Source organism: Silene latifolia, chromosome 10 (genome assembly GCF_048544455.1).
Source record: "Silene latifolia isolate original U9 population chromosome 10, ASM4854445v1, whole genome shotgun sequence".
In the NCBI taxonomy this organism is placed as follows: Eukaryota; Viridiplantae; Streptophyta; class Magnoliopsida; order Caryophyllales; family Caryophyllaceae; genus Silene; species Silene latifolia.
The window spans coordinates 163,407,894-163,429,486 of NC_133535.1; the positions used below are offsets into that span (position 1 = coordinate 163,407,894).

A 21,593-nucleotide genomic window follows, 5' to 3' on the forward strand; every position below is an offset into this window, starting at 1 on the left:
TAAAAATAATGTTATATCAATACATGCAACTAATTTATGACATTAATAATACAATTAAGTTAGTTGTATAATCTAATTAAAACGCGTATTGACCTTAAAACAAAAATCGGTAAAAACAGTGGGCTAATTAAAAAATTTGAGCTATTAATAACTTTTACTTCGACAGGTGGGATAGAAAAAAAGTGGGTTATTTATAGGGTCCACAATTTACAATTCATCTAATATTATGGTGTTAGTATCCTGAAAAATAGGCCCAACTGAATATAACTTCTTTAGGCGGGAAAATTATGAGAATTTTTATTCTCTTAGTTGTAGGGGAGATTTTAGATGAAACTAATTACTCCGTAAGAATAATGTCAAATTTGATATTGTCCGTATTATTATTACTCGCATCAATTAAGCTAATTTGTCATGGGTCATCTATCATGTCCGATTATGATCAACTCACATCTCAACTCGGGTCAAGTTAGGCTCATAAAAATAGAGTTGTTATAAGCTATCGATTTAACCTCGAGTCGGGTCTTAATTTTGGTTCACATAAGTCGTGTTATTTTTGGAAGACTTATTAAAGATTGAGTTATTTTTCGTTAAACTTACCAAAAAAATACGACAGATTATGAAGCAAGGCATGTAAGAATTTATGATTCATATCTAATCTAAAACCCCTCTAAATGTGTAAACATTGGAAATTCTCCCTTTTCTTCTACCACAAAATCTCATTATAGACGACATATATCCGTCTATAACTAAAGACGGGCCAAATACAATATCACATTCTCTGATAGGACAAACAACAAATGAAATGATAGAGGCAAAAAATATTACCACTTTCAAGCTATTTAACCCGTCTTTAGTTATAAACGGATATATCGGTCTATAGCAAGGCTAACATCTTCTACATAGCTGCTCCTCCTCCTCTCTTCGTTCCTCGACATCCTCATTCTATGGCGGTGGAAACAACAGGTATTTTAGCATTCCATTTCTCTCTATTGTGTTACTTTGGGTTTAATTTAATTAGGGTTTTGCTTTACCTTGATTATCAACTATTGTGCTTTTTGTACTGCTGGGGTTTTGATTGGGGGGTTTTTGATTGGGGGTTTTTGATTGGTTTTGTCAATTATCAAGTTTGTGCCAAAATCAAAGGTAAACAAATGAGAATATATCGTTTTCCTAAACCTAACCCTAATCCTAGTATATATACAAATTATTCCTTATCATAGCCTCGTAGGAGTTTCCGCAATCATCATCTTCTTCTCCAATTAATTAAGTTGATTACTATATCGCAATTGTTATTGCTTTGTAAGTTATCTTTTGATTGTTTTACCTTGAATTAAACTTGCCTTTTTGCTTGTTTATCATCAATTTTTATTCCTTTATTATTCATTCACCAGGACTTGATTGCTGCTTCTTTTTAATCTGATTTGTTGTTAGCAATTGATTCTTGTTCGCTCCGTCTCAATCATTTGTTTAGCAATTCATCCTTTTGCTGGATCTGGTCAAAGTTGCTTGTTGTTGATTCACAAACATCTGATTTTTTTTGAGAGAGATTTTTGTAAATTGCACTTGTTTTTCAGCCGTCTTTATTTTCCCCATAAAGTTATCTAGTACTACTTGTGTATTTTGTTAGTTTGTCATTATCAAATTCAATTGCAGATTCAATTGGAAGTTTATTTTCTTCTTGATAATTTTTTTAAACTAGGATCCACGATGGCGGGTATGGACCGAAAACTGAAATGGCAACGTACAAGTGGCCCTTTTATAAGGGACTGTTATGCGGATAGATTAACCAGTTTACCTGATGAGGTATTGGAACAAATTTTGTCGTGGCTCCCAACCAAGGATGCTGCTGCGTCCCAAGTACTGTCCAAGAGGATGCCACGAGCTTTCTCTTGTATAACAAAAGTGGACTTGGATGATTCTCTTATATCACATTGTGTAAAATTTCCCCATCTGGTTGAGCGCACCTCTCTTTACGAGTCATTTATCGACAATGTATTGCATAAATTATCTCAGTCTCAGCAGCCTCTTACTCGGTTTAGACTTCGTTTTGGTGGGGACAAAACCACTTTCTATCGTTCCCAATTAGCTTGGCACTATTGTAAGCCAACTTGTTTCCCCAACCCTGAACCCGCCCGTCTTTATGCATGGATCTCTTACCCGTTAACCCATTGTGGCCTTAGGGAACTTGACCTCTCCTTTCATGTACGCAACCCTTCTGAATTTCAATTTCCGCCCGGACTTTTTACTCGCCAACTGTTAGAGGTGTTGACGCTTGATTCCAATCTTGAGATTAACAGTAGCACTGAAATCCCACCCATTTGTCTCCCTAACTTGAAAATCCTTAACCTCCATTCCTTTGTTTTTAATGACCACGACTTTGTCACTAAGCTAGTTTCAAACTGCCCTGCTCTTGAAGATCTCTCTATCTCTTATTGTTCCTGGGAGAAGGCAGATTGTCTCACCATTTCCTCACAATCGCTTCAGAGATTCACCTTCCTTGTTTTCAGAGATACAGATGAAGCTAAATTCGGTGACATTGTGCTTATTGAGACCCCTAATTTGCAGTATTTTAGATATTACGACAATTTACCAATGAAATATAATATAAATATGAATGCGCTAGTCGAAGCGTACGTCCGGGTGCGCAATACGAAAGAACTCACTTCCGAGGCTGCTTTCAGGAACCTGCTTAGTCTTACAAGAGCCTTGTCTAATGTTAAATATTTATCTATGTTCGGATGGCTTACTCAGGTTTGTCTCTCCACCTTTTTCATCCTCGCTGGTTTATATATTACCATCTTTGTTCCACTTGTATTTTTTTCACGATATATTTTCTAATTTATCCAAGAGACGCGTAAAAAGGGTCTACATTATTAGTTTATTTTATGATCATATAAGTTTCTTCCCCCTCGTATTGTGTAAAAAAGTTGTACGGAAAGTAGTTGTGGGGAAATATTTATGTGTAAGAACCCTAGATATGTCCTGATATTGTAGAGACACGATATTGTAAATGAACATTATGTGTGACGGTCTATACATTTCTACCCTTAGCTTTACAGGCAAGGGTGTGGTACCCATTCCCTTAGTTTGAAAAGGCGCGCCTTAGATGAGGCACTATCCAAAGCCTTGGTTCACTTTACGTGTGCCTTTTAGATAAGGCTCGCTTAGCGAGGTTCATTAGTACGTCTATATTTTTAATATGCCTTTTCTTTTCCCCATTATTCTTAAATTTAGATGCTAGTCAACTTGAAAACTCTAAAAAGGGTATTGTTGCCCAAAACTTTATTTTGGAAATAAAATTAAGTTCCGAAAATAAGGCGCCTTGCGCTCCATCTCCTCAGCCCCTTAGCGCCTTGGTGCGCCTTCCTCCTTTTCAAACTAAGCACGTTCCTGCTCAAGGTACCGGACCGTAACAGTCTTAAATGCCTAACGCCTACTTTTTTTTTTCTCAAGGGTTTTTATTATGCTGCCAAGTTCAAGGCATCACTACCTATGTTTCGTAATCTAAAAACTTTGAAGCTGGGCGCATTCTGTGATTCATGCTGTAGCGGAAGATGGGATATTGTGCTGTTGTTGATCCTTTATCATTCACCTTTGTTAGAAGAACTTGTTTGTATGGAGGTTAGTCTGTAGTTTATAATCCGTGTTGCTCCCTCCAATTCTTTGGAAATTCCCCCGTTTACTTTATGCACAAGGATTAAGGTTGTGAGTGGGGTGGTAAAGTAGCAGGATTTTATTAACAAAAACATGCTCAAAATGAAAATGTTCAATTCTAAAAACCTGCCGAAAATGGAATATGGAGCAATTTGTAAGAATCAAGGCATGTAATATTTAGGAGATCGACAAAATGTTGCCATTTTTGTGTCTATTATCCAACTAAACCTGTTTTAAGAAAAAATGACATAAAAGGAAAAACCTAACTGTGCTGCAAAATGGTTTGTTGTTTTCAGGGTTTCTTTGATTTCAACGAAACATGTTCTATTCATAAGCCAAGCAAGTTTGATGTGGCTACTCTTGAAGCTGCTAGCTGGGGACTATCTCAAACAATCCCTTCATGTTGCGAATCTCATTTGAAACGAATCTGGATTTACAGTTGCTACGGGCATGTCCAAGAGCTGAATTTGATCAAATTTCTTCTTGGTAAAGCGTCTGTTTTGAAAGAGTTGGTTATATCCATGTCAATGGGATATAATGGAATCAAATTTAATTCATCTAAGTTAGATGAATTTAAGAAGAACCTCGAAGAGATACCGAGGGCATCCAAATCATGTTGTATAATATATTCCGATGATCAACCAGACTACAACTACATTACCTCAGCGCCTAAATGGCTCCCACAAGTTGCGGGGTAAAGGGGGAGTCGGTTGTACGCAGCCTTATCGTTGTGTTAGCAACACAAAGTGGCTGTTTCCGAATGACCCAAGTTCAAAATTGTGTTGAGAACTGCATCGAAGGACCGCTATTTCACTCCCGAATGTAAGAGTAATGAGTCTGTCTCCATTGGAAATATGGAAACAGATGATGAACCATACTACAATTTATGTTTGCATTATTTTATTAGGTCCTCTGTATTTTGACTATTTATTGATAAATATAGCTAGATGTAATAATGAAAACTGATTGTTCTGTTATCGTTTGATTGATTGATTGATTGCCTGATTTTAGCTATTATTATTTACATTCCCTGCACTATTGATGTGTGCAACCACACCCTCAGTGTTGACAGTTGGTCGTTCTTGGTCAATGACGTTCCTCGTCAGGTTTTCGTTCTAGTATATCATTCGGGTTTTCTTCCTCGTCTACCCGTGTGATACGCTTTGTTCTCTTAAGGCCCTGTTCTTTTGGACTTAAAGTCACTCTCTATAAGTTAAGTTCAGCAAAATTAAGTTAAGTTCAGAAAAGTTCAGCAAAATTAAGTTAAGTTAAGTTCAGCAAAATTAAGTTCAGCAAAATTAAGTTCAGCAAAATTAAGTTCAGAAAAGTTCAGCAAAATTAAGTTCAGAGAAGTTAAGCAGAATAATAAGTTTCATAATATTGACGAGTTTTAAAAAATAGATACCATTTTCGTTCAAATCGGTTGTATAAACAATCCGAGATTAATTATTATTCTATATAATTTTTTCAAAAAAAAAACATTTATTTAAAGCCGAATTCTTACCTATCCCCCGAAGGTATGTTAGAGCATTTTAATTACCGACATTCGTCATTGAGAATGAAAGTTGAAATGGCATTTGGTCAATTGAAAAAAAGGTGGAAGGTGTTAAAAGTTATGCCTCAAATGTCACCTAAGTATCAAATGTTCATTATTGTTTCTAATTTCACACTTCATAATTTTATACGGATGCACACTCATGGGATACCTGTTATACAACATGAGAATGTTCTAGCGACAAAAGATTTAGGCATGTTTGATAAGAAGCGGAAAAAAGCTATGTACAAGGTGCGAAATAACATAGTCAATAACATTTGGCGAGGCAATGGATTTGACGGGGTGAGCTCAAATGGAGATGAAGAAAGTGACGAGGAAGATGATAATATGGAACTAGATGATTAGAAAGAAAAAAAAAGTAATGTGATTTACTTTTTATTTTTATGTATTAGGTAATGTGTACGAAAGTATTAACTTATATAAATAAAGTTTTATAATCTTTATTTGTGTTTTTAGTTATATTTCTTTATTATTATTAAATATTATTATTATTTTTTTTAAGGGAATTATTATTATTATTATTATTAGTAGTAGTAGTAGTAGTAATAAGTGAAATTAAATTAAGTTAATTTATGTAAGATTATTTTAATTTAGAAAAGTTAAGCTATTATAAGTTAAATTCAGCAAAGTTCAGCAAAATTCAGCAAAATTAAGTTCAGCAAAATGAAGTTCAGAAAAGTTCAGCAAAATTAAGTTCAGAAAAATTAAGTTGAGAAAAGTTCAGCAAAAATAAGTTAAGTTCAGCAAAATTAAGTTAAGTTCAGAAAAATTAAGTTAAGTTCAACAACTTTAAGTCCAAAAGAACAGGGCCTAAGTCTTCGTATTCTCTAGCATAATGTCAAATAGTTATGAACGAGTCATTGCAACATAGCTTGTGGTTATGATGGTTCATCTTAGTAAATTAGGTCTAGAAAAATAAAAATAAAAAAGTATCGTCATAAGCTATCGATTTAACCTCGAGTCGAATCTTAATTTTGGTTCACTTAATTTTCGGATCCTATCAAATCGAATTTAGACTAGTTGGTGAGCAGGTCCAGCCCAAATAACCCAATTAGTGCAACTATAAAACCCCCAAAATGTAAAGCAACTCTTCATCTCTTTCCAATTCTCCCGCTTTAATTTCCAGGTTTCAATCGAAATCTCCTTGCTTAACACTCTTTTTTATGTTTTGGGTATTAATCCATTAATTATGTTGCTATCATTATATGTTTTTTTTTTTTTTTTTAATATAACAACCATGATTGTTAGTTTAATTTGTTAGTTTATTTTCTAATTTTTCTGTTCAAAGTTGTTTATTTGTGCATTTTAATAAGTGGGATAAATCACAAAAGTTGTATACTTTAGGCTTGTTAGTGACTTGATGTGCTAATTTTTACTTTCTCCGTCTCAGTCATTTGTTTACTACGGCTATATTCATTGTGATTTGTGAGGGTATCTTAATAAAAGGTAAACAAATGATTAAGACGGAGGGAGGAATTGATAATAATCCTTCAATTTTAGGAATTTTTTGTATAGAAATGACACGATACATTAATAATCCCTCCGTCTCAGTCACTTGTTTACCTTTGGTTCTGACACAAAGACCAAAGAAGGAGGAATGGGTTAGAATGACAAGTATACCAAATTGAGGGTGGATGATTAAATTGCTCGTCAAAAACATTACCAAAATAGAAAAGTAAACAATTGACCGAGACATCCCAATATGGAAAAGGTAAACAAATCCCGGTCATTTGTTGTCCTTTTCCATTTTGGGTATCTCCGTCATTTGTTGTCCTTTCTATTTTAAGAATGAATTTGATAAGTAATTTGACCATTCACACAATTTATTCAACTTGTCATTTAGTAATTGACTCCCTCACTTTTCCTTGGTCTTTGTGGCAAAACTAAAGGACAACAAATGACCGGGACGGAGAGAGTATCTTATAATTTTTGTCCTCAATGTTATGAATATTTTGTGGGTTATGTTTTGCTGTCTAGTCTAATCTCCATCACAAAATCTCATTTGTGACGGCACGTATCCGTCACTTTGGAGTGACGGATACCATTTTCCCTCACAAATGACCCAAATAGAGGAGAGAGGGAAGCATATGGGGGTGCCCCACCTTGTCCCCCCTATTCGTTTTGTGAGTGGCATTATCCGTCACTTGCTCCAACCCGTCTTCAGCAAGACTAGTTGAATCTTCATAGTTACAAATTTTCATGTAAGGCAGTCTTACATAAGATTATAAGAAGTATATAAAATGGATTTACTTGGTAGCTAACTTCTTTTCGCTTAAATGGGTCATGATATATGTATATGTAAATCCGTTTTACACAATTTTAGCCGAAAATGGCCTCACATAAGAATGGTTGAATAACTATTCAATAAATTGGTATAAGTTGAAATCTGGATTGTGGGTTAATTCATTACATGTGGGTGTAGTGTGCTTAAGAGCAATTGTTTCATGCATGAATTGTATAAAAGATTTAGTCTTTGAGGTATATGTGTGAGTTCAATTGAGCCCTTTGACCAATTTTTTGAAGTTGTTTGAAGTTTGAACAGCATTTTGTTGAGCAATTTTAATGGAGTATACTTTTCTTCGCCGTGTCTGAATTTTCAGGGTTAAACTCATCCCAGAAGAAGCATGGAGGAAGACATTCCCGGTTCTGATGACATCCAAGCCGCTGGTATGTCCTGTGAGAAAAAATCTGATAATTTAGTTCATCTTAATGAAGATCGTGTATATGCATGTGACAATGACATAGATAAACGTCTCCCGTGTGGTGCTTCCTCTGATAATGGTGGTGGTAATGGTGATAGTAGTGGTGATGATTCCAAGTCTTCAAGAAGTCCTGATGTTGAGCTCGATAAAATTCGACGAGCTATGTGTAATATGGTTATTTCTGATGGACTTTCTCTTAGAACTTCTGAGAGAGTTGGATTCAAGATTTTTGTGGCGAGTTTGTGCCCTCATTTTAATCCCCCCAGTCCCACTGATCTCGTAAAAGATGCGCTTAATTATTACAAGGAAGAGAGAAAGATAGTTGAGGATGAGTTACAGAGAGCTCCTGGCCGAATTTGTTTCACAGTCGATAATATGACGGATGACATTATAGAAGAGAATTGTACGTGTCTGACCGCTCACTGGATTGACTGTGATTGGAATTTGCAAAAGCGAATGATAAAGTTCGAGACTTTGATAACCCCGTTTGATGAAGACTATGTGTGTGCCACAATTAAATCGTGTTTGGCCAACTGGAAGATTTCGAACAAGGTTTTAAGTTTCACAGTAGACAAACCCTTCTATCGTAGCTCAATGATGGTTTCTATTACGACTCATTTGCAGAAGACAAATTCAATGGTCCTTGGCGGACAATTATTTCACATAAGTTGTTCTCACGAGATCATTAATCTTGTCGTGGTAGCTGGTTTGAACCTTATTGAAAAAGTTATTGACAAGATTAGAAGTATTGTGGAGCATATTAGATCCTTTACTTCCAAGAAGGAAAAGTTTTACGAACTTGCTCGTTCAAGTTTTGGTCTGGACACCTCCAAAAGGTTGATTGGCGATACAGATGCGAGATGGAATTCCACATTCGTGATGCTTGATCGTTTTCTCTATTTCCGTGATGTGATTGATAGTTTTGTTAGCAAGGACAAAAATATTAAAGTCTTTGCTCTTAAACAAGAAGAGTGGGAAAGGGTTGCTGAGGTTTTCAACTTCTTGAAAGTCCTGTATGATGTGATGAATACATATCTAGCCTCAAAGACACAGACTCCGAATGTTCATTTCCATGTTTTGTGGACCGTCTTTAGGAAATTGTCGGATATTTCAAATGGTCCTCCTAGCTTTCTGTTTACCATGGCCAAGGAGTTGCATTTGGAGTTTGATAAATATTGGTCAGATAATTGTTTAGTATTATCCTGTGCTGCTGTTTTAGATCCTCGGTTTAAGCTTGAAAGAGTCGAGTATTGTTATGAGAAGTTGTATGGGGAAGAATATGCCAGGGAGATGATCGGAAAAGTGAAAACCGCTCTTTTTGATATGTTTGTTGAGTATAACAAGGTTGTTGATAAACCAAACAATGTAGGTTATGTAGCTAGGGGTTATTTGGAACATGATGATTATGAGGACTATGTCGCCTTCTTGAGTAAAAGGAGTAAAGTGGAGGAGAAGTCGGAACTAGAACGGTATTTAGAGGACTGGCATTCTGATATGGATAAAGATACTGATGTTTTAGCCTACTGGAAGAATAATTCAAAGCGTTTTCCATGTCTTTCATGTTTGGCTCGTGATATTTTAACCGTTCCTATCTCAACTGTTGCTTGGAAGTCGGTTTTTAGCACCACTAAGAACTTCCACTGCCTCTGGAGAAAGTCCATTCCACTGGAAACTCCGATTGTAATGGAAGCACTCGTTTGTTACCATGATTGGGTGCGAGCCAGAGGACTAATGAAAGGTAATGCTGCTTTTGGTTATCACTTTTGAGTTAATTCTTTTTACAGTCAGTCCCCCTTAAGACGGTTTTAACTTAGGACGGGAAAAATGTGATAATTTTTTTAATGAAAGCCGACCATTTAGTGATAATAAGTTATAACTAAAACTGTCACTTCTTAACAATAAAAAGATGGTAACTTTTATCCGTCTTAATTTCACACGGATACCACCCGTCTCAAATGAGAATTATTACCTTAACTTAATGTCTTTTTATTCTTTGTTCTTAAAGGTTCTCCTTTCTATGGTTACAATGATGATGATGTTGAGGAAGGAAGTGAAGATGAGTTTGAAGAAAATGAAGATGAAGATGATGACGGAGATGACGAAGATGAAGGTGAAGATGGAGATGATGAAGACGAAGATGAAGAGGAAGATGATGAGGACTGTAAAGAAGACTGAAGATTATGGTCTTAGTATCACTCAAATTTTCCCAAGATAGCAGTAGATGCTGTCAATGAGACTGGTTGCGGTTTTTGTTTTGCTGTACCTATTATTTATTGTACTGTTTGGAACTGTTGCAGTGTGTCGCAGTGTCGCCTGTCAGCGTACTTTGATGCTGCTTCTTGACAGTCACTTGGATTTTGTCTTTAGTAAAAAAATGTGTCGAAAAAATATGTTAGCAATGAGAAGACTGACTTGGCTATTTCTGTGTGCTGCAAGAGTTGAGAATTTACGATGAATTTTCGCAGCAGAAAACAAAAGAGGCAGAGCAAAAAGAATAGAAACAAGATTTGAACTCATAAAAACAGTAATTTACATAGCAGGAATTCTTCTAGTTTTATCATCAATTGCATTCTGATCCTTTTCAGATCCTGAAAGACCTAAACTTTGGCAAGTATCCTTACTTTTCAGCCCATTTGATGTTATTCCAGGATCCGAATACCCTGAATCGGGTGTCGTGGACGTGGGTTTGGACTTAGATGATGAGGTCTTGGTTTTTCTTCTACGCGAAGCCTTTGCGCTTGAGGATGTGTCGCGAGAAGGTGAGTCTTCAGGTCCAGGAGACTGCTTTGTGCTGTTTTCTGTGGTTAATGTTCTGTTAGGGGAGTCATTACCTGCCGAACTATGCCGCCTCGCAGCAGCCTTGCCCTTGTCTGATGACTGTCGTTTTGATCGGGACTTGAGAATCGAGTCAGTCCCGGTTGAACACCGTCTTTCTTGAGCCGTGAGCCTTGGGTCTAGCGGGACATTTTGCTGATCGCCTACAGATCACACCAATAACTCGTTAAATAAGTTTTTTTTTTTTTTTTTTTTTTTCGACAACATCGTTAAATAAGTTTTAACTATGTATTACTTATTGTCAGACCGTCTTACAAAAGAATTACTGAAAAAAATGTAAAATGCATACCATTTGAAGGTGCTCCTGGGTCTCCCTCTTTAAATTTTTGGATCTGCAGAAAATTATGAAATAATTATTATACATGATTAATAAATTACCCTTTAATTTATAAATACGATAATTAATTAATAATTAAATGTTAATTAGTGTATTACCCAGCTAGGTGCATTTCCAGCTGCAGGACCATCCCAACCAATATGGGCAACATGTTTTACATCAGTTGGAAATCCAATTTGCATTTCTTGTTGTTCTCCATCTTCTACATTGCATTCAAAACAAATCATTTTCTAATATTAAAAACGACGTTATTTTGAATAATCGTCATCATCATCATCACCTCAGTACCTCAAAAAAATTCCTGATTAAATAACTCTTATAAGGGAAAAAAAATTACTATTAAATAGAGATAACATACCGAATATTTGTGAAATGTATCGTAAACCCTTTAGAACTCCTTTCATTTTATTCGACATTTTGCCCTATTCCAACAATGTTCTTCGAGTTTTGACACGTCGAAGAACAATCTCAAATCCGATTTTTTTTTTTTTTGTACTATAAGAATCTCAATCTACAAAAGAAATAAGAGAATTATAAAAAATAATATTCAAAATTTCATGAAATTTTTTGAGTTTTATCTTACAACAAAATCATGCAACATCATTTTCCTTACAACCAAGTGATTAACAATAAGATTTCAAGATTTTGCCTAAGGAATGATAATAGAGAAGTTGTTATCAAAATTCTGTCATTAATATTTTTGTCAAATATAATTAATTTAATTATTTAATTATAATCATTGATTTCTTCTCTTTTGAGTGGAAACCACGAAGACCTTTTATAAAAATAATTAACTAAAATCATATAATTAAAAAATAATAGACTTTGTTGTTGATGAAAAATGTAGAAAGTTTCTTCTCTTTGTTGTCATTATAGTTGACAATATTTTATGTCATGTTATTTGAACATATCAAAACATGTTTCCATGTTTCCTTAAGTGCATAATCAAGCATCTTCCTTAATATATGTTAATCTAAATACTTTTCTAAATTCTAATAATGTTTGCATTTATACTATTTTAGATTTTTTTAGAAATTGGTATATAATTCATTTCAATCCAAGAAGGGGGCATGCAAAAATTTGCACTCTTACCTACAAATTGATGTCATCTTTGGTGTATAAATCTGGTTTGTAACCCCGGTAAGGAGATCAGATATATGCAATAAAATCGATAAAATTTGTAGTGTAGGAAGAACGTGAACAACTTTTTGTACTTAAATGTGTTGGTAAAACAGAAATGGAAAAATATTCTAGGAAGATTTGGTAAGAAATAATAATTACTTTTAATAATGTAGAAAATTGATTAAAAGAAAAAAAAAAGGTTAAAAAAACCTTAATTTGGATTTTAATTGTGACATTACATATAAATGATTTTCGATGTTTTAGGTGACAAACGCGTTAATTAGTTTGTTTAGTTCAATTTGTAATTGCCAGCCAAAACATGAAAATATAACAGCCTTCTTCTGTTCATGTTTTACTTAGTTAAAGAAAACACAATTTTTCATGCATTTTTTGGCTAAATATATACAATTTGCATAGGATTTGGTATTAATTAATAAAATGTCAGAACAAATTCAATTGCAAAAGGCAATTTAGAAAACAATCTACACTTGTGAGTTGTGATTTAGATGAAGCTATTTCAACATAGAATATGTTTTCGATTTAGTAGAGTCAAAGACTCGTTATTCTCATAATTCTGAATTATGTTGAAATAAAGTAACAATTATTTATTTACCTTTTATATTCTTTGTGAGAAATATTTTAATCAAATATAAACAAATGATTAGGAGGAATGGAGTATATGGTAAGGACGTAAAGTTGCATACATCAAAAGTCCGTTGGACTTGTTAAGAGGAGAAAAACTCGCAATGGAGGAGCTATTGATTTAATATCAGCGGGGGCAAAAAATTTCAGCGGGGGCTAAAAGATAATATAACAAAGTAACATTGAAAAAATTCAAGAATTTAACTAAAAATATCGGCCCGACTCGCGCCACCACTGAGCACAAGGAAACAAAAATTGTTAATGGAAATTCACTTTGCATGAAAAATGTCAGAGTAACTTCTATTAATCCTCCTGCCTTGAATCTGGAAGCATTCCAGTACATATGTGTATATTTATTTACAGCCTAAATCGAATTTTAAATAATGTAATATACAAAAATTCGTCTCACCTAGATATGCTAATCAAATTTCGAATCATAATTCATACCGTAAAAATGAATTACGTAAAAATGTGGCATGATCCGAGGAATTAGCTTACGAGACTCAAGGGTGCATCCGTAAAAGCGTTGTTGAGTCAAAATCGCTCCCCTAAATCTGTAGTTATCGAGTTATCTTATTACTAGTCGTCATCACCCCCCACGTCATTGTCTCCCTCTCCATCTCCATATTCATCTTCGGGGTCATCAGCATTGCCATAAATAGAACGATCAAGGTTAATGTCGTCATCGGGTTGTTCCTCCACCGTCTTTTTCATAGATTCCATGTGTTCTTCACTAAAGAATGATGAATAAGGCTTGGTGACCTGGAGATGAAAAGAAAACGTAGGAATCAACGCCGAGATCCCTTCTAATTTAAGGCGTAGGATACTTCGTCACTTCATTTAGGTAAAAAAACCGTGTTCAATGCTCTGCACCATCTAACACCCGACATATGAATGTTATCTTATGCAATGACAGTGATTAAGAACAATTACCTCGAAAAGAGTCTCATTTTTCACAGCAGTTTCGATAAGGTTGCCCCAATGGTTGTCCCTCTTAAGAGTTGATGCAGACCCCACAACCTGAGATTCTGAATGTCAAATACACAAATGATGAACATGATTTTTTTTTTTACGAAGGCGAGATTTAATTAGTCATACCAGGACGGCAGAGCGAGCTCTAGTAATTCCAACATTCATACGTCGATAATCAGAAACAAACCCAATACCCTTATCCTTGCTTGCTCTCACACATGAAAATATCGTGACATCCTTTTCCCTTCCCTATACGAGTAAGATAGGACATCCAGGGTTGAAAAGTAAGTTTAAATTGAAGAGAGCTGATTAATTACTCAGTAAAACTTATATGAGACGGTTTTACATTTGAGAAATACACAAGGATATGAGTTGGTCTCAGATGTGAGATCGTCTCATATAAGACTTGGTGGTAAGTAGATGTTAGTTATACCTGGAAACCATCAACAGTATTTATGTCCACTATTTTTTCTGAATCAACCCCGAACATTTCTTTGAAACGTTGACGGAAAAGTTTAACCTGACCTCGATAGGGGGAAATAATAGCCAGTTTGGAGCTTGACTTGAGGTCTGAGTATTTAGTCACCAATTCCCGATACAAGAGCATTGCAAAGCTGACTTCATCCTCATTGACCCAAGATCCACTTCCCTCAGGCTGTGTCTCTGCCCCGTCCTTTATATCAAAGAAGCAAAATGGCCGAAAACAGTGGTAATTATGCCAAGGACGTGCGGTCTCATCTTCAACATCTTCACCATCCTCTAATGCATCCTCGTAAAATTCTCGAGAAGGAAAAGCTCTAATCTGTTTGATTATTCCAGAAAACAAAACAACGAAGGATCAGGATCAACAGTATGCCTTCTAAAAATAATAAATAAAAGAAGATAAATTAAACAATTGCGAAAACTAGAAAAACGATCCAAAAGATTCAAATGTTTCACTGGGCCGGCTGCCTCTATTAAGCCCTCCTTGGTTCTGCAACTGACTATGTTGTATGCATACAACGGTCGTACACAAGACTAATTGACTCATAAGTCACAAGCAATCATCAAATTAGAGAAATTTATCTTAGGTTTTACTTAATTTGGCATAGAATAAAAAATAAATGTTAAAAGAACAAAATCGTCCAACAGCTAACCTCAGGATGCATACGATATTGTGTCTTTAGCATCAACACAGGATATCCAGCTTTCTGGAATCTTTTGAACAAGCTTGTACCATATCTACGGAAAATTGAGGGACACAAGGTAATTTAGTTAACACGTAAGGAATCTGAAATCTAAAATACAAAAGTAAATTCTAAAAAAATTAATAACCAGTAACTAGCATCCTCACCCCAGCTTTTCAGCCACAGTAGAAATCACAGTAGCTGGCAATTGAACAGGATCACCAACCTAAACATAAAAACAAGAATTTAATCGAACACCTATAAATATCAGGATCTCAGTATCGCACTTCAGTTTACACAGATTTCCAAGATGAAGGAACATCATCATGGCAGTACAAATAGAGAGGTGAATAAAAATATACCAAAAACACTTGCTTGCATCCAGCTGCGAGAGGGATAAGAGTAGCAGGTTCTACCTGTTCATGGGAAAAGGAGATAATTCAGATCAGAAATATGAACAAGACGTATAACAAAGAGGCAAAAGAGTGCAGCAAACACGACAAAAACTGAATTACAAGATCTACGACCACATTAAATGTACTCAAAAGTATTTGTAAATCCTACAATCTAGGTTATACACCTCTCAGAGTCTCATCTCCATAGAAAAGAGAAAATAAGAAATGGGAAAAGGCACTACAAAACATTACTCCAGATGAGGCACACGCGCGTTTTGGAACTAGCGAATTACAGGAGTGAAAAATGACAATTAGCGACACCATATACTTTCACATGCTTAAGGCAAATAAGAAAAATTAATTATATTTAGACATTTATATAAAGCACTCATGGTGATATATTCACGTCATAAAGCTCCGATATGTCAAATTCCCAGAAAATTCTACCATACTTGAAAAAAAATTAAGATTTACGCTTATCCTCTAACGGACAGGCTCGCTTAATCCAGGAAATGTATAAACATAGTAACTAAATCTTCTAAGTCAACAAGACAAAAAAAAATCCTCATGAAGCAACTGCCTTGGATCAGAAGTACAGGCAAAAACAAAGTGCTCAAAAGGAATGATGAGCCTAAAATTTTAGCCTTTGTTTCATGATTTTATCACAGGGAAACAATTTATTTTCATTTCTAGCCACTTTTGGCTATTACTCGATAGCACAAATACCTAATTTGTGTACCTCATGTGACGCCTAATGTATTAGCAATAGAAAAGCACCAGTAATTAGTAAGACAAATGAATGGCATAATGCTTACCGCTTGAGCAGCTTCGTCTATAATAACAATGTCAAAATTGCGGTTCATTTTAGAAAATATAGTTGAACCGCTGAAGCTGAGCGTACAGAAAACCTGTCGTCAGTAAACGAGTTAGGAAAGGAGTGATGGAACATAATTTCAAGTTAGCAGAAAGAATTGCATACAATCACAGCGTCATCCAAAATTGAAGCACGAATGTTGTCCCTATCAGTCCCGGTAGCTCCATGTTTCTGCCTATCAGTCGCCTGGTGGCCTCCGAGGGAAGCTAGCTTCTGCTCTACCTTGAAGAGGAAAGTAGTTGCATCAGGTCACAGAGGCTCAGAAACATAAGGAAAAATAATACAATACTAACAGGAAAGTGCAGATAATACACCACTAAAAGTATAATTATTATGATCATCACCATTAAAAGGTCGGTAGGATAATTTCAAGTACCGAAAGACAAGACCAGAATTTAACGCATCAACATACCAAATAATCCATAGAGACTGACTGCACTGTATGATGAGCTTTGAGACCTATACGCACAATTTTAGGATGATACGCATGGTTATTTTCATCACGGACACCTGAAGACAATCAAAATAGATAGTGTGAATACATCATATTAGTTTATGCATCACAAAATATGCTGAGTGACAGATATACAGCATCCCTTCAACAATAAGAGATACATCAACCAATAAACATTGTTCCAGAATATCAGAGTCGAATGCCTCTGGGGTTGAAGGAGCAAAAGCTATGGAAGCAAAGAAGAGAATGCCATAAAACAAAACAGAGGCACACACAAACAGAATCTCCTCAATAAAAAAGAAAACTTAAAACTTTTAAAGCATGCACTGATAGAGAGTATCACACTGAGTCAGACAAAAGTGTCTAATGAAACAGGTTCAAAGAACCGCTTTGCAAAGTTTTTCAACAATCTACAGCTGGCATAGATATGGAATGGAATTTGATAAGAGATTGTATACCTGTGTTTAGGACTCGTAACACTATCTCGTCAAGGGCAGAGTTTGATGGTGCACAAACCAGTACACGAACACGATATTTACGATTAGATGATACCACTTCAGGTTTCTGCACCATATATATAGTTTAGAAGATACAGAATTTAAAAGATTATTTAATCATAGCAGCAAACGTTGGAAATTACCAATTCATTTCCAGTGGTTGGAAAAAAGCCATCATCACCATCAACAGGCATGATCATGTCTCTGGGATTGGCCCCAATCAGCCATGGAGAAGCTACTCGCCAATGATGACACCTGGATGGAAGAAAGTGTCATGCTTGATACCAATGCATGATTACTCGTGAACAAACTGACTTCGATGCAAAAAAAGATCCTATGTTTTCACAACTAAACAATCCCATTAAGAGAAGAATGGCACTACAATTGCACAGGAACAGAAAGTGCACACCACATCAAACAGCTAAGGGTGAGCATCATTCCAAGACCGGTACGGACAACAGGACCAAACTGAACCGAACCGGAGCAAACCAGCAACCGAAAATAAAATTAGGTGGATCGAAAAAAATATATTGAAAAACAGCTAAGGGTGAGCACAGTACACGACCACGAGAATCCAAGCAGGATGATGATACAACTTCTTTAGCATATCCAATATGATATTTCTGGATCCTATTCAGTCAGTGTAATATAGCTATGTGCTTTGTTTCTCCTATTCAGTACAATATATTTGATGTCTTATTCAGTGAAATACAGCTATGTGATTTTCTTACGAAGGAGAACTGATATCTTATTTAGTGTAATACAGCTATACGTCCAACCTCCTTACAAAGGAGAGCATTTGAGGCAAAGGGCTGCGATCGTTGCAAGATTCTTAGAAGGAAACCGAAAAGAAAAATTAGTCAAGACATGAAATTGAAAGAAAAAGCAGAACATACTTCTCCTTCATTGGCAATTCGGGACCTCGCTTCATCTCATGCGACTGAAGCCTGCATGGGGAATACGATCGGATGAGACAACAGCCTCCAAAGTCAAACACAATAAGCAGCACCTTTCCAATCATAAGACAACAGTACATCATGATAAAAAGCAAAATGAACTCACTTTGCATGTATTCTTGCTGGGACAGCATGCAAAATCGCATTAAGAAGCCCTAAAATAGTCTGTGTCTTCCCAGTTCCAGGTGGTCCCTAACAAGAACAAGCCTTCAGGATTCAGAAACAGCTCCTGGAAGCAGATCAGAGCACAAGTATACTGACACAGGATATTTTCAAATTTAAGCGTGATTGTTTTTTAGAGTAGCAGATACACCTATAGATAATATAAGCTTGAAACTTTGAAAGTAACCTGGTCATATAATGAGGTGCATAAAACAAGATGATGTACTTGACAAATGATAAATTACTGATTTCAGGGGGGAAATTATACCTGAATCAGGACGAAAGGCTTGCGCGATAATCCTGCCTGGACAAGAAATAATAATTGGTTATGAGAACTGTGAAAATACATTATGCAATCACTTACTGGCGGTTTAAACTATGATGCTTTCCAGAAGAAGTGAAGACGCTAAATCAGAAAACAACAGAAAATTCAAAAGAATTTGTAAATGCTTACACGTATAGCCTCCAGTTGAGATTCATTATGATTACTTTCAATAGATTCCATCAATTTTGAGGGGATTTCCCATGCAGGACCATTAGAATTGACATTGTTGTCTGAAGCTTTCAAAATCACGTCTTTAAATGGATTAGAGCAGATTGACCGAATACCAACAAACTCGCGAAAGATTGTCGACAAACTGCACACCTGCATGAACAATTACTTAAAACGATTAGATACTGACTCCTGAGAGCGCTTTCACAATGGTGATCTTAAGGAGAATAGTTCATGTAGTCACAAATTTCACTGTTGCATTTAGTTTCAGTTATTCCCTCGTACTCTTCTAGTAAAGCTTACAAGAGTACGGGAAAAACTTCAACAGTCTTACAATGCCCTAAAAAAACAGAAAGCTCAACACTTCAAAATAGAAATAAGAGATACTTCCTCCGTTTTCTTTTATCTTCCCATTTCAATAAAATACTCACATATAATAGAGAAATGGGAAGATTGAAAAAAATAGAGGAAGTAACATGTTACCTTTGAGATGAATAATGAAGGAGTCCTTTCACCGAGAAGTGAACGCATATTACTGAGCCTTGCGGCAGGCTTGACCTTTTGAACATTAGTTCCCTGAACCTCTCCAACCAAAAACACTCGGAGCCTAAGAGAATCCATCTGACGATGTTCCACTAATGCAAATGCATAAGCACTAGGAAGCTTTTGCCCCCTGAACTGCAAAATTATCACTTACAATTAACAATCCCACCATAAAATCACAGTTTACAAATCATGGCTTGTAAAGCAGTAGCAAACTAAAGTAATCCAAATGAGGCCATATGGAGTATGACATGACACTCAACGATATGGTATGGGATTTGTAACCATCCCAATCTGAAACATCTCCTATGCGATACCGGAAGGGAGGCTAGCGTGATACAACTAGAGGAATTAAGTTATGTAAGAAGTATTATAGTATAATTTTTAACAATTTTAAGCCTTAGATCTGAAACATCTCTCTTTTTCACTTTCAACAAGTATAAAAATCTCGGTCTTTTAAGAAAACGTTAAATTTCAAGCTTATAATCCTCGTATCCTCACTTTAGGACAGAGTTTACATTCCCAAAAATTGAGTGATGACTCATGACGAGTCTTACACTTAATAGTAAGCACCCGTATCCGAGTCCATGTAGGATAATTAGTAGAGCACCTTGTCATTTGATAGCAGCAGAAGATCATTCTGAGAAATGGATTCCCTCTCTTCTGGCAAGAATATCACTACTGGGAAATGAAATCCATCCAATTCACTACATTCCTTTATTAAACAAAGCTTCTGCTCCATAGTCGACGTCTCTTTTTGTTCGATATACAACAATTCACAAACAAAACAGCTCAAATAAGTCAATGAAGGTCTAACAATGAAGTGAAAGGACACGTTAAGGGAGGGGAGAAAGACAAATACGGAGTAACATAATTACCCTCTTCGTCATTGGTTTGAACAATTTGAGCTTTTACTTCTTCAAAAAGAAGAGGCTCAAAAGTCGCAAAATAATCATCAACATCAGTATATGTATCTTTCACCTTCTTCAGCTCATCAGCTTTGCTCGCTTTCTGCATAACTCACCATCCCACCCAAAATTCAATTACAGTACGATAAATACATAAATAAACAAGAACAAAGATCAAAACTTGAAACATAACTAATAGCAAATAAAAATACATCACAGCATTATAAAAAAGACATGAAATTCATTTTTTTTAAATCCCTAAATTCGCACAGCGACAGAGCGGAGGAGTAGCTACTAGCTAGCATTGGCTGTCGCGCCACTAAACAATGAAAAACATGAATTCCATAACTAAGACTCGGTTTTTTTTTCCGTTAGTTACTCTATTGCATTACCAACTCGCCCCCTCGTATTTTCGACTCTTTTCTGAGATAATCTATTCCATTAACAACTCCCCCTCCCCTCCCCTCCCCTCCCACCCCCTCTCCAAAGTTTCAATCTTTTTACCCGTAAACTTCAAATCTTGATTCCGCCACTAACTCCACACTACATAACATGAAAACTAATACCATTACCCTAACTACATCACAAAAAAAGAGATCATCAATCATTAAAATAATCAATTGGGCAGAGATTAAACATTGTTTGAACCAATTCCAAGAAAAACCCTAATCATTATACAGAAGATTTCTAGCATTATACATAATTCATCTATCCAGCACACAAAAAAACACAAAATGAAAAAATGGAGAAAGTATATACCTTGGAAGGTTTAGAAAGGTTGAAATAATCCCAGCTAAGAACAATTTTGTAGAAGCGAGTGAAGCATGCTTCTTCTTCCTTCAATTTAGTTGTATCGATCGCCATTGTTGAAGGATTCAAGAAGCTTTTTTGGGGGTTTTAGTGGAAGTATATATGGTGTGTTATTACTTCAGGGTTTTGAGGTTTTGGTTTTTTACAGAGTTGGGGTATGAGAGAATCGAACACTGGTATGGACTATGGAGTGTAAGTAGACAATTTAGATATATGTTTTGTCGGGTCGGGTTTTGATCGGGTCAAAAGGGTGGAACTTAGCCCCTTTAGGTCTTGTAACCATGAAGTTGGGTGGTCGATTCTCACCCATTAAATAAGTGCGCTTATTTGGACTAGAAACAAAAAAAGGCTGTGTACTCTTGTGCATCGGATTGGTACGGTTTAGTGCGGTCGAGTAATAAATAATGTTGGGTGTAGTAGACACTAGACATATGTTTTGTGTGGTCGGGTTATGAGGGTGGAACTTAGGTCGTGTGCATTGGATTGGTATGGTTTAGCTCGGTCTAGTAATAGTGA

At 35.8% G+C, this 21,593-nt stretch overlaps 4 protein-coding genes across 5 annotated transcripts; 2 read left to right on the forward strand and 2 right to left on the reverse strand.

Annotated features, from left to right (window-relative positions):
* Positions 1 to 853: 853 nt before the first annotated feature.
* Positions 854 to 4,668, forward strand: LOC141606828 (F-box/LRR-repeat protein At4g14103-like). The gene is made up of 4 exons (XM_074426162.1): positions 854 to 963; positions 1,700 to 2,751; positions 3,454 to 3,621; positions 3,951 to 4,668. The coding sequence occupies exons 1-4, from the start codon at positions 945 to 947 to the stop codon at positions 4,350 to 4,352; spliced, it is 1,641 nt and encodes a 546-aa protein (XP_074282263.1). The 5' UTR covers positions 854 to 944; the 3' UTR covers positions 4,353 to 4,668.
* A 1,400-nt stretch (positions 4,669 to 6,068) lies between these two features.
* LOC141606839 (zinc finger BED domain-containing protein RICESLEEPER 2-like) lies at positions 6,069 to 10,330 on the forward strand. 2 transcript variants are annotated; one of them, XM_074426172.1, is made up of 3 exons: positions 6,069 to 6,335; positions 7,810 to 9,649; positions 9,917 to 10,330. In XM_074426172.1, exons 2-3 carry the CDS (start codon positions 7,834 to 7,836, stop codon positions 10,084 to 10,086), a joined length of 1,986 nt encoding a protein of 661 aa, XP_074282273.1. In that variant the 5' UTR covers positions 6,069 to 6,335; positions 7,810 to 7,833; the 3' UTR covers positions 10,087 to 10,330. The 2 variants fall into 2 exon arrangements, with proteins under 2 accessions (XP_074282273.1, XP_074282274.1); XM_074426173.1 differs by lacking the exon at positions 6,069 to 6,335 and adding an exon at positions 6,337 to 6,381.
* Positions 10,331 to 10,403: 73 nt separating this feature from the next.
* Positions 10,404 to 12,418, reverse strand: LOC141606840 (CRIB domain-containing protein RIC6-like). The gene is made up of 5 exons (XM_074426174.1): positions 12,176 to 12,418; positions 11,442 to 11,594; positions 11,182 to 11,285; positions 11,036 to 11,078; positions 10,404 to 10,889 (listed from the first exon to the last, which is right to left on the reverse strand). Exons 2-5 carry the CDS (start codon positions 11,497 to 11,499, stop codon positions 10,441 to 10,443), a joined length of 654 nt encoding a protein of 217 aa, XP_074282275.1. The 5' UTR covers positions 11,500 to 11,594; positions 12,176 to 12,418; the 3' UTR covers positions 10,404 to 10,440.
* Positions 12,419 to 13,120: 702 nt separating this feature from the next.
* On the reverse strand, positions 13,121 to 21,267 carry LOC141606841 (putative helicase MAGATAMA 3). The gene is made up of 20 exons (XM_074426175.1): positions 21,027 to 21,267; positions 20,238 to 20,370; positions 19,970 to 20,112; positions 19,300 to 19,494; positions 18,778 to 18,969; positions 18,592 to 18,627; positions 18,268 to 18,353; positions 18,102 to 18,152; positions 17,349 to 17,460; positions 17,167 to 17,272; positions 16,667 to 16,764; positions 16,360 to 16,476; positions 16,196 to 16,288; positions 15,348 to 15,401; positions 15,153 to 15,211; positions 14,956 to 15,040; positions 14,253 to 14,621; positions 13,946 to 14,068; positions 13,781 to 13,867; positions 13,121 to 13,609 (listed from the first exon to the last, which is right to left on the reverse strand). The coding sequence occupies exons 1-20, from the start codon at positions 21,129 to 21,131 to the stop codon at positions 13,427 to 13,429; spliced, it is 2,427 nt and encodes an 808-aa protein (XP_074282276.1). The 5' UTR covers positions 21,132 to 21,267; the 3' UTR covers positions 13,121 to 13,426.
* Between the last annotated feature and the right edge of the window lie 326 nt (positions 21,268 to 21,593).

Bases quoted from the DNA above. Each gene is read 5' to 3' on its own strand.
- LOC141606828 (XM_074426162.1), top strand. The intron at 2,752-3,453 runs GTTTGTCTCTCC...TTTTTTCTCAAG, and splicing joins TGTTCGGATGGCTTACTCAG to GGTTTTTATTATGCTGCCAA. The intron at 3,622-3,950 runs GTTAGTCTGTAG...TGTTGTTTTCAG, and splicing joins AAGAACTTGTTTGTATGGAG to GGTTTCTTTGATTTCAACGA.
- LOC141606840 (XM_074426174.1), bottom strand. From the start codon at position 11,499: ATGTCGAATAAAATGAAAGGAGTTCTAAAGGGTTTACGATACATTTCA. The intron at 11,286-11,441 runs GTATGTTATCTC...AATGCAATGTAG, and splicing joins ATACATTTCACAAATATTCG to AAGATGGAGAACAACAAGAA. The intron at 10,890-11,035 runs GTATGCATTTTA...TGTGATCTGTAG, and splicing joins CCCAGGAGCACCTTCAAATG to GCGATCAGCAAAATGTCCCG.
- LOC141606841 (XM_074426175.1), bottom strand. From the start codon at position 21,131: ATGGCGATCGATACAACTAAATTGAAGGAAGAAGAAGCATGCTTCACT. The intron at 17,461-18,101 runs GTATGTTCTGCT...TCTTCCATCCAG, and splicing joins GAATTGCCAATGAAGGAGAA to GTGTCATCATTGGCGAGTAG. The intron at 16,765-17,166 runs GTATACAATCTC...GATTGTCTTCAG, and splicing joins GTTACGAGTCCTAAACACAG to GTGTCCGTGATGAAAATAAC.
- LOC141606839 (XM_074426172.1), top strand. From the start codon at position 7,834: ATGGAGGAAGACATTCCCGGTTCTGATGACATCCAAGCCGCTGGTATG. The intron at 9,650-9,916 runs GTAATGCTGCTT...TTGTTCTTAAAG, and splicing joins AGCCAGAGGACTAATGAAAG to GTTCTCCTTTCTATGGTTAC.